Source organism: Atta cephalotes (genome assembly GCF_000143395.1).
Source record: "Atta cephalotes unplaced genomic scaffold scaffold00024, whole genome shotgun sequence".
In the NCBI taxonomy this organism is placed as follows: domain Eukaryota; kingdom Metazoa; phylum Arthropoda; class Insecta; order Hymenoptera; family Formicidae; genus Atta; species Atta cephalotes.
In genome coordinates, this window is record NW_012130088.1 from 2,646,213 (window position 1) to 2,658,685 (window position 12,473).

At 36.6% G+C, this 12,473-nt stretch overlaps 1 protein-coding gene across 1 annotated transcript in view; it reads right to left on the minus strand.

Annotated features, from left to right (window-relative positions):
* Positions 1–1,024: 1,024 nt before the first annotated feature.
* Positions 1,025–12,473, minus strand: part of LOC105620152 (acetyl-CoA carboxylase) — a 17,740-nt gene continuing 6,291 nt past the window's right edge. Inside the window, 10 exon segments of the mRNA XM_012201659.1 lie at positions 1,025–1,639; positions 1,726–2,006; positions 2,092–2,371; positions 2,569–6,411; positions 6,540–7,000; positions 7,068–7,401; positions 7,465–7,678; positions 7,773–8,070; positions 8,280–8,610; positions 8,706–8,829. Coding sequence (XP_012057049.1) covers positions 1,025–1,639; positions 1,726–2,006; positions 2,092–2,371; positions 2,569–6,411; positions 6,540–7,000; positions 7,068–7,401; positions 7,465–7,678; positions 7,773–8,070; positions 8,280–8,610; positions 8,706–8,829 — 6,781 coding nt within the window.

Sequence of the window (12,473 nt, forward strand, 5' to 3'; positions counted from 1 at the left end):
ATCTTCCATAAAACGCAGAGAAAAGAAATTAACATGAAGAAAAAAGGACATAAAATGTACATTTTCACATCTATCGTGAGATTATGTTATTTAAATGCGGCATATTGTCCATAATGTTAAAGTTTCCCACAACGTTTTTCTTTGAAAAATATACACTTTATATATTTGTGCGCGCACGTGTATGTATATAATTATATACAGAATATCACACATTTAATAAATTAACCTATTCTTTTAGATATATGATACAGGCTGTCCCAAACTGGTGAATCTTGCTAATCAAATATTAATCAAAAGATTGTGGAATATTTAAAATTAAGATACACATGCGCGCGCTCCAAGACATGCTGTTATAAATTATTAGCTCTTGATTGTTGTTAACGTTCATGTTAATTTACTGCAATACAAATTTTCATATTTACAGTCGAATATAAAAATGTTCAATTTCTGAAAGTTCAATAGACTACAAAAAATCTAGCAAATTCTTCTACGAGAACAATCAAAATTTCAAGGAGCGAACGTCCGATATCTTAAGTATAAATCTTCTTGATTTCCCATATACAATTATAATCTGTAAGTAGTCAGAATGGCATTGACGCGTTTTTTTTATTTTTCTTAAATATCTTCGAATATATGAAGCGCTTTGCATTAAAAAGATTTAAAAAAATCATTTAATAAATTAATCAAACACTATTTCTTCTAGTGTACTTTGAATTTCTTATATCATCAATTTTTAAATAAAACTTAATTTAAATAAAATCGAAATTTAAATCGTCGAAATACCTCGACATTTAATGTTAAAAAGAAATGATTGTTCCAATCAATATTTGAAAAATTTAGGTTTTATGAAACATTATTTATTCGAAGTATCTATTCAGTTCTCCTTGATACCAGAAGAGATTTGCATTAATATGAATAATTATATATGTCTTTGAAGATGAATTGTACTATTGATGTGCGTTTAAATGTTAATAAGTTGGAATGAATACATAACATGGAGCAGGTACGTTTACGCGAAATGCACTCAGGATGAAACGCCTGAGTCCTTGTGATGCTCCTGTCCTGCAGTCTCTAACTGCGATAAAGTTCTTTGCAACTCTGCTCGTTCAGCTGGTTGCAATCTGTGCGCAATTTCCAGCACTGCGTTCAATCTTATTTCCGGACAGATTTCCAAAGCTTCCTTGATTCGCGTTACTACCGCGTCTCTCTTCACACACGTTATATTGCGCGATACCACACTATCATCGGTTTTACATTGAGCTTCCAACCAACAAGCTGCAGCTTCGTCTTGATCCCACAAATATGACTCCGTTGCTCCCTTGTCTTCGATGAACCAACGTCGAAGCATCGCTTCCACTTGTCTGACGTCGAAACTAGGCTGCGTTGATAGAATTTCAGTCTTAATTTCCTCTTCAAAAAGTCGCCGTCGTAATCGCCAATAAAATAGCTGACGCGCTTTTTTCCATGGTATTATCTCCTGAATTGTATTCTTTTCGAACATTCTCTCCGGCGTATCGTGCAAATCAGCGAAATAAACAGCGACTTGACGATAAATTGGCTCCAAAATCTGTTCGCGCTTGCGAATTTGCGCTTCGATCTCGGCGCGTTCCTCCGCTGTGTTTACTATTGTTAATTTTTCCTTTAGAAACATACACAATTACATAAACGTTATATAAATGTAATATCAAGATTGATATAAAAAGATAAGGAATCGCGTTTACGTACTTTTAATTTTATTATAACGAGATCAACTCTATGCATAGTCTTCACGATGTCCTTGTTACGGAATTTGATTTCTACAATACCATCAGGTTCCAAGATGCCACCTCTACTATTATTGTCAGCAAACATCTCCATAAAACGAGGATTTATCATAGGATCAACGACTGCCCAAGCGCCACCCCTAAGTTCTCCGTTCGGTGGAATGTAAACAAATATCGGCTTGCAATATTGCCGTAATCCGTCTACGATGTACGCGCCAAACTTGACGATCTGTTCATACATGTCTGTAAGTACGATATAATGAATTAAAGTAGTTAGTGAAATTGAGATAATGATTGAGCAATGATTGATAATCGAAGATAAGTTTACCTTTCATACCGCCAGAGAAGCCTCTCCAATTAGCAAAGATAAATAGCGGCAATTCCTCTTTTCCGAAATCTTGAATAGCTTGAGCAGTTTTGTACGCGCTATCTGGAAACCAAACTTGTCCTGCTTGAGATATAGTTTTAGCCTCCGAATCTAAATTGGCAGGGTCAGCTGGCAAATGCAGCTCGACAGTCCTCGTTTCGACAGCGATAATGCCACACGGTATGCCACCGAGTCTAGCTCGTCCCGTTACTACTGTTTGCGCCCATGGTCTCATTATTTCCTATTTTATTACAGTTACAACACAAAAGTAAGTTAACAATACTGCTGAGTTTCTTAATAAAAATAAGAATTTTTAAAAATTATATAAAAGTTCTAAAAAATTTTGGAATTTATATAAAATTTAAAATTACACAAAGATTTTAATAAGAAAAATTTTCATTAGAATTGCTTTAAAATCGAAAGATAGAAAGAACTCACATGCCACGAGCCTCGGTCGAAGAAGCCACTTTCCCAGACGTTCGACTCGATACAATTTCTGCCCTCCAACATCCATCTCGGATCATAAGCTGCTTTTGTAGGCACGTAACCGATCTCTCGGTCGATTGGATCCATGATGGGTGACAGTATCGGCAACGAGGCACCTTTATTTTTAGGAAAATAACTTAGCCACTTCAGAACAGTCGCCACTCCGTCCAAGTCCCGATCGTCAGTCGCATGAGACACTCCATTGTTGTGCATAATCTGTGTACCGCCCAGTTGATTGTTACTAGCATAAACCTCGCGACCCAGCACAGTATTTAATGCTCTATAACCGGTTAAAATAATATGTGAATTTTCAATCTGAATTATTCTTTGACCGAGACGAACCAGATAGGCGCCGATACCGATCGCACGGCATGACACTATAGAGATTGTGATAGTTTCATTGTATGCTTTTGACGTTTCTCCCGCGATTAGGCCAGCATACTTTAAATTCTCTACCCCTAGATTATCATCCTTGCCGATGATGTCTGTGATCTTGTAACGTGATTCTCCTGCAGGATCCTCAATTAGAGATGCCTTCACCGAGTTGAGGGGCGCCAAGCGCGCGTAATCATCCGGCGTGAGATATATGTATTTGAAACCCTTCTCCGGCTCGTTCTCGTCTTCCCATGCGATCTTGAAAAGAGCCTTCACCTCTTCGGCTAGACCAAGACGTGCTCCAGAATTGGCAGAAAAGTATATACGTGGACACCCAAGTTGTCTCGCTCTCTCGGAAGCTCTACAAAACACAAGATCCTCGCGCGTCCCGAATGAGCCTATCATGTACGTTAAATCATTGGCAATAAGTATAATATCCCTGCCGAATGGATACTCCGGAGTATACAGAGTCAACTGCCACGCGATCATGCCAACGTCGTTCTCGCCCGGCAGGCGCTTCTGTTCGACCAATTGTTCCCCCTCTAATACTAACTCCACGATATCCATCACTGGATTAGGAATCGTAATCGGATTTTGCTCGCTCGGCGGTGTCTCCTCAACGTATCTCTGCCATAATTTCTCGAGTTGTTGCCGGAACATATCTGGTAAATCGTATACGTAAGTCGTGCCGGCGCTCTGCGCCTGAAATCTCTTCGCTTGGAGATAATCTTTGGTCAGATATGGCGTGGAGATCGGTAGTCCATGCATAAGACCTGGCCTCCAATTGGTCCCGTTTGCTGTAGTAGACGGATAAGACTCGAAGCGAATAATACCCGTCTTGGAGTCGGTAGCTTCCGTGTACAAGTGCAAGTCGATGCTGTATCCACTATCATTGGCGATACAGAGACGTACGTTGGAGGTCGGTTTCCCTGGTGCGGGTCGAATAGTCATCTTTATCTCTGCCTGTCGGACGTGCAGTTTCCATAATCTTGGACCATATCGTAGCACCATGCTCGTCACACTCTCCTCTATTCTGCTAGGATCCATGATGACTGTGGGTACAAAGTTCAAGAAAATATGATTGCACTCGGTACGTTTAGCAAGAGGATGCGAGAACGCAACTTCCAGCTCGTCCATGGCCTCGAGCAAAACACGCTCGCCTTCATTATGAAGATAATCGAAACTAGCCTCTTTCGTGATGAGATCGGAATGTCGTATGATCGAGCGAATGAAGAAGCGATAATCCGTAACTTGTTGACCCTTTGCAACCTTGGCTTGCCCGAGGTACAAATGCATCTTTTGATTGGATGTTGGAAGTGCCTCGAGATCGTATGTTCGCATACGATTCAATTCCAATTGAAAGGCGCAACCGGGCTCGAGATGCCGGTAGATTCTGTCCTCGACGAAGCCCTCTCGTTGACGGAAGGTGAAAAATTTGGGGAACTGCCTTTTCTTGAGTGCGGCGAACGTAACTCTTCGGATGCCACGGGATATTAACTCATCTTTGTTGTTCGCACACCAATCTCCAAACATTCTGGCCATAGTGGCGTCATCCTCGGTGCCATTCTCTTTGACTGCGATGCTTAATATGTGAATTGGCTCTGCGGATTTGTCATTAGTAGTTGTCGCTGTCGTCGTGGTTGTCGTCTCAGCCGCACTCAAAGAGACATTGATCGATGTACTATGTCTCGATTCGCTCCCGGCGGCTTCCACCGCCTCCAACAATTTCGGACACACTACCGGTGTGGGACTAGATAGATCCTCCAATAGATCCAAAATCTCGTCCACATACTGGTTAAAGTGATCGAGATCCTGAAAGGCCGCCATCGCGCCAGCTCTGTGGTCCACCAGAGATTGATTCTGACGATTAGGATGATTGCTGGGTAAAACGAATTGGAAATATACCAACGGGATCTCGCCAGATAGCTCTAAGTGTTGTAAACACGTCAGTTCATAACTGATATAAGCTCGTCGTACGTAGACTTCCAAGGCTGCGTTGCATACCGCGCGATTGGAATGATAGAAAAAGTCGTGAAGTATGTCGAAGATGGACGTTTCCGAGAGAATGAGTTTCTGCAGATTTTCTGGATGGAAATCGTGCCCATACATATCCACCGCAGAAAGAAATATAGATTCCATCTGATTATGTCTAAGCTCATATGCAGGTTGATGGGCAGCGATTAACACCTGTCTAGCTCTCAATGCAACGCGGCTGTGCTCCGTACGATTCAGACTAGTTAATTCCGTCAGCGTGCTCGATAGCTCATCCGTGAGACCGGGTTCGTTAGCCCACAGATGATCAATCAACATAGTAACTAGGACGTTCTTTTTCGTCACTTGGTTGTGACTGAAGATCATACCAGTCACAGTGGTTACGTCATCCTTGTATTTTTCTATCAGTGCGGAGACACACTTATCATAATGACCTTGTTGGAATTGGCTTTCAACCGTGTAATATTGTCGGAGAAGTTCATGCACGGCGGTCTTCATTCGACCGCGTATACCGTTCCGGTATCTTTGTACCAATTGCACGATAGCTTGAGTAGTCAGGAAGAACACGTCTCGCTCGGCTCTTTTAGACAAAGTCGCCGCGTGTCCATCAATTACAGCAGCGATCTGTTGACTTGGAAATTGAGCTAAGATCGACGTGATATTTCGCTCGTACAAAGACATCAATTTACGAATTTTTTTCTCAACCGAGACAGGGATCCTGCCGGATATCGTCGCAATCACCTCCTGCAATTCCAACAACGGCAAGTTAGGATCGCGTAACGAGAACATGAACTTTTCGATTAGCTCACGTAAACGTGGCAAATGGTATGGATCGGGTAAGCAGTAGCCAGCTAAAGTATTTTCCAAAGCATTTCGATACTTGGTGTGAAGATGATTCAGTTTTTCCGGTATAGCCGATGCTACCGCCGCAGGAAATTGCCTTGTATATTCTTGCGCTTTTGTCACCAACGACGGATCATCCAATTCGAGATGCGCGATTAATGTGCCGGCTTCTAATATAGCGCCAGGTCTCTTTACATAAAAAACACTTCCTGTCTCGCTGGCGGTAACAGTCATGACCATTTTCATTACTTCAATTTCGGCGTATGCCTGACCAGGGCCAACGTGACCCCCGTCTTCGACCAAGAAATTAATTAACTTGCCGGCCGACGGTGATCTCAATAAGGACGGATCATTATCTTTCTCAAAAATACATGTCTGATTTCCAATTACGATCCTATAACGATCCACCTCTTCACGCATATAAGTCGTAAAACTGGCACCATCTAGTGAAAACAGCAATCCTCCGTCCGACATGCGATGGATTTCAATTTCTTTGTAGGAGCCATTCATCACGAGGAAATAAGTATTGGGACCAGATTTAGCAGCTTGTACTTTATATTTGTATCCGTCGTTAATAAGCTCTACCTGCAATACATAATGTAGTAAAAAAAAATAAAAATAGTCCATAACATATACCTCAAAATCAATAAGGCAATTCGAAAAAATACATCTTGCAGTATTATTCAAATAACATTAATAGGACAGGAACTTACATCAATAACGTTATCTAAATCATTGCTAGCCTGTATTTGGCCTTTTTCTAAGGCAGTTTGAAAACCAGTAAAAGCCGCTGTGATCGCTCTATCGGCAATATGAAGTGCTCCACACGTAACAGCCAATATAATATCTGGTTTGTCGCTTCGAACGCGTTCGGCGATCAGTAAATCGAGCCAAGCAGTATCTATATTATTCTGTAGAAAGGATTCAGTCTCCAATAATGTGATAAGATACTCAACCGTTGTCCTAAAATCGCCTCTGATGCTCAGTTCTTTTAGAGCCACGACTAAATTCTCTCTAGCTTGATTACGGTCCTCACCCCACGAAAAACAATGGCCAAATTGAGAATCCGCGAATTCGTGAAGTCCTCCTGAAGCTCCAACTGAGAAATAGCCCCAAACATTTTTGGATGATCGAAAATTCAACTCTTGCACTGTACCGGAACTCGGCTTGAAACCTAAAAAATTCAAGTGAGTTATATTTCTAAAAAAAATTAAATCTTTTGCGGTAGGAAACTATCTTACCTTCGTCAGGATTTTCGCTGGTAATTCTGGCTGCGATAACGTGGCCCCACGGTTGAGGTTTGTGACGAGGCTGGTCGAAATCAATTGGATTATCGCCCCAAGGACTTTCACCATATAAAAGACGTATATCTTTAATGTGGTGCAATGGTAAGCCCATTGCTATCTGTAGTTGGGCGGCCGGCAGATTCACATCCGATACCATCTCAGTACAAGGATGCTCCACTTGAAGACGAGGATTCAACTCCAAGAAATAATACCTGCCAGCTGTATCGTACAAATACTCGACGGTCCCCGCGCTAATGTATCCCACCATTTTTGCTAATCTTACAGCGGCCTATTGTTCGATAGTAAACAATCAATAACACATTGTCGAGGATAAAATTATTATGATATTTACTTTTTCCATTTCTTCGAAAATCTCTGGCTTGGCAATCACGGCAGGTGCTTCCTCGATGATTTTTTGATGTCTCCTCTGGATAGAGCAGTCGCGTCCAAACAATGATATTGCGTTACCATAATTGTCAGCCAGTAATTGCACTTCCAAGTGACGTGCGCATTTGGCTAATTTCATAATAAATATTGGTGAGCCAGGTATTTCAATCTGCACTTGCCTAAACGTTAGAAATCCTTGCGATAAAAATGTATTACACAGTGCTACATATGTAGTAAAAGTCCTTTTTTTTAGGCAGAACTTTAGGGTTTTACCTAAATAAAGCGGGCAATTCCTCGGCGTTTTCTACTTTTCTTATTCCTTTACCACCACCACCTTCGCTTGCCTTCACCATAACCGGAAAGCCAATCTTGTTAGCTGCTGCTAGACACTCTTCTACGGTGGCAACACATCCTTTTTTGAAAAGTTCCGATGATATCTTGATTTTTTTCCCGCTATATTGCGCTGTCAATTCCGATCCTGACCAGGGGAGTGTTGGTACATCTGCAGTTTGAGCGACTATGCTAGATGCAATCTTATCACCCAGAGCCCACATAGCTTTTTCGGACGGTCCTACCGAAAAATGTAGAAATATAATATAAAATCGGCACAAAAATACGCAAATATTGAAATTCTGTTGGACAGTTGTCACGATAATTAATTCTTTATTCTCATCAATAATATCGATAAAATAATAGCAGGAAAAACGCAAATTGTGCGTATCTTTGGTTTTCTTTAATTTCTTTAATTCGTCAATTCGATTTTTTAAATGTTATTTATACCAATAAAGCAGATGTTATTTTTATGGAGTAGTTCCGGAAGTTTAGGATTTTCTGAAGCATGACCCCATCCGGCCCAAACTGCTTGAACTTGAGTACGTATTGCAATATCGACGATAAGTTCCACGTTAGCGTAATTATTGTTGTTGGTCCCACCCGGTACAGGCACGTACTGGTCTGCCATTTTGATATACTCCGCGTTCGCCTTCAAATCTTCCGGAGTGACCATCACCACGAAACGTACAGCTCTCTCGTTTTTGAACATCTCATATGACCAGCGTCGAATCGATCGCATACATTTAACTGCTGCGATACCATTATTGGCAATCAACACCTAAAACAATAATTCAAGTAACATAAAGATCTGCAACAAATCTTAATAGTTTTCTCATTTTTAACTGAAGCAACGGATGAAGCAAATGCTTATACCTTGTTGATAACTTTGGTACCTCCGAAGCGATGGACAAATTCTTCAGGAGTCGCAACGGTAAAGTCCTTCTCGTGAAACCGACTTTGCGCTTGGATCATCACCGTACCCTGAGACATGCTAGGCCTGTTGAATAATACATTCATGAGTTTATTATCATACCTGATGACACATATTAAGTTCTGCAAATTACGTTCCGCTTATAATGTCGACCGATAATATATTTTCGTTCATTACGAGCAAAAACATCTCACATCAACTCGTCAAAGTCTACAATCTATATACGCCAATTAAATTTTAAATCTTGAGAAACGAGATATTTTTCACAATAAATTTTTCACAGTAGTTTAAGATGTTTAACAACATAAATATATCATATTTATTATTATTCCGCAAAAAATTTACATTTTTAAATCTTGAAACCGATGTTTCGTGTTTCGTATTCTTCGAAACTGATGTTCTCCTCGTTATTTTTTAGAGATATCGGATTGTTGAATAAGAAATTCCTCCAGTTTGAATCTTTCTCTATATTTTTTTATCAAGATAATCTCTTTATCTATCTCATTATGCGATTTCCCGTAGATAAGTGAGCCTAAATATTTAAATCCAGAGTGACAGAAACGAATAAAGATGCGCGATTACAAAAATCAGGATAAAAATCGAATAACTCCAAACATAATCATTTATGAACTAGCTAAGAATTTTTCTTATTTAAGCAGTAAATTTGAAGATATTGGCTAAAATCCGCGATCTCGAGATGCACAAATAATTCTGTAAATCAAGTTCGGCATTACATCTGCATATCGTTATAAAAAAATTATCGAGAACTTTCCGTCACGCAGATATGCAAAGAAAAACTAGTATACAGAAATAATGATTTTGTTAAGCAAGTCTAAAATTTAACTATATGTATATGTATATATATATGTATATATAGATACATATTTGAAAATAATTTTGTATGTTTGTAATATTGTAATTATAATTACATGTTCCCATACTATATTATGATTATATTACTGTCATAATGTTAGCAATAATAACTATATGTATAGTTCAATCAACAAATATATGTAGTTGGCAACCAAAAATGACTACAATTATAATTATTATTATTATATGTGTGATAGCATGCGGATCAGGTATGGAAGTGTGAATGAATTAAGTTTTATATGTAAACCAAGTTCCTTTCTTGGCTGTATATACTGAAATATAATAAATTTTATTCTATTCTAGTTATTGTTATTAGACTAACGTAATTATTATAATTATAATTAATTATAATTAATAATTGCAACCATTTTATGATAATAATTATTAGACATTTTCGTACTATATATATTACATATACAGAGTATCCCTAAATAAGTGGCCATCCCTTTTAATCTCGTAAACTAGCAGAGATAAACCCAATAAATATAGTATCTAATTAAACTCTATTCTGAGCACAGATTTGGAAAAATTATCCATATTAGAAAACGGAGGAATATGCATAATTTTTGCAAATAAAATAAATAATATGATATAATAAAAGTTGTAGCGAGCTCTAAATAGTATGATATAACAAAATTATTTTTACAAATTATGCAAGTTATTTCGATTTGAAGTTTTGCGAGCAAAGTATCTTTTCTATCAATAATTTTCAATTTTTGCTTTGTGATATATCAACTTCCGACTTTCATATTATCATCTAATCAATTCGAAAAAAAGGATTGCAATACAGGATGTCTGATAAGTTTTGACAAAGTGCTCGTGTGTAAATAGGGCAGATTAAACTGAGTCAATAAGTCCTCCATCATTTTGCAATTTTCGTAATCTTTTTTTTAGTTACCTAATGGATAGAATATCTAAATTCGATGTATGAAATAACTTTTAAGATACCTTTAAGACTTCTTTAAAAAACACCTTTGAGATATTTCATAAAGAATTCTGAAATCTTAAAGTTGTTTTTTGCGTCGATTTTATTTTATCAGCTTATTCGACAATTTTTAGAAATTAATATCTCGCTAACTATTACAAAATTATGCGTAACTTCAAGTAAGCATAATTCATGAAAAATGTATAAATATACTATATAATTTTACTATACTAGTTATAATATTGTGTATCATAATAAGCGGTATGAAGCATTATTATACATTATTAGATACTGTAAAGCATTATTAAAGCATTAGTAGGTTTAGTAAGCTAATTCTAAAGTATTAAGAGGCATTGTTAGGATATTAGGAGATTATTAAGGTATTAATGAGCATTAGTAGGTATTACATAAAAAATTCAATAGCATTGCCTAATATTTAGATATTAGTAGACATTTGTGTACACGATTTTGATTAGCAATTATATTTTGTATTCTATTTATATGATAATTTTTTCTTATTTTCTTAAATTTTACTTTTTTATTTATAAAAAAAATATAAAAATTATCTCTCTTATTTTTCAATTCCTTTTTTTTATTATTTTTCTTGTACAAAAAGAAATACATATTATACAAGAAAAAGAAAAGATACAAAATGACACAACTAAAAAAAAAACGTTATTTTTGAGTTATTACTATAAATGATGAATTAAATAAACATCATCTTATTTCATCAAAAATAAATTAACTTTATAGAAAATCGGCGCAACTTAAAAAGATTTTAAAAAATCATCACAGCTAAAAAAACGTTTTTTATAAGAGTTGTTGAAATAAAAATGACAAAAATGTCATAAGATACAAAGTAAGTAAAATGTATATTAATACATCTTTTTGTTGTATATTATTTAATTAGTCAATAATTTTCTATCAATTTGAAAAATAGTTGTCTCCTTTTCTGGAAAATTTAATTTTTTAAGTTGCCATTTTTAAAGTAAGAAAATGATACAATTATGTATTTAATTACATATATACATTTAAAAAAAATAGGAATTAATTCTCTTTTAGCTATAATTTATAAAAGTATCGAAACAGACCAAAAAGCATCAATCATTTCGAAATAGGATAGATGTGAGATATATCTTATATTCCATTACACAGACATAGATATAAAATATGATACATCTCTTCATTTTGCAATCTTTCAATAATGTTATCAAAACAATAATTACGACTAACAATGTCATAATATCGGCATAAAAAAGATTATAAAATTATATTTATACGATGTATTAATATCATTATGTCGATCATGTAATCGGAGTATGATTTTAGAATTTGCTTATCAAGCTTATTCACACACCAAGCGAAAAGCAATCGTCATCAATTACACACAATTACAATTAAAAGAATTTAAAAACCCATTTAATTCTTTCATAAATTCGCCTGATTATTTTTCCTTTATGCAGGCAAATCGCAGTAAAGTTCACATTTAAATGTTACATTAACATTCAAATATTTATGTTTAAATATAAATACATAAAGATTGCGAATTCGCAGGAATTACGACACACTCTAAAATTGAAACACAGCGTGACAACATATTATGTAACGATTCGTTTTTCGTCCAACGTATAAACAATTTACGAACAAAAACAACGACTTTTCATTCAATATTTTAATTTTCAAAGAAAAAATCGGCTTCGTCGAAATTTATTCCAATATCCTTTTATTATCTCATACTTTATAAATATAGTCGCGCGCGCGCTCGTGTGTGTGTGTGTGTGTGTGTGTGTGTGTGTGTATGTGTATGTAGTAAAGAAAAAAAAGAAAAGAAATCAGTTCTTTGCTATTATCGTATTTCTTAACAAAAGTTATTTGACGAACTAACCTAGTTAGGTAAGGTACGAATCAACTA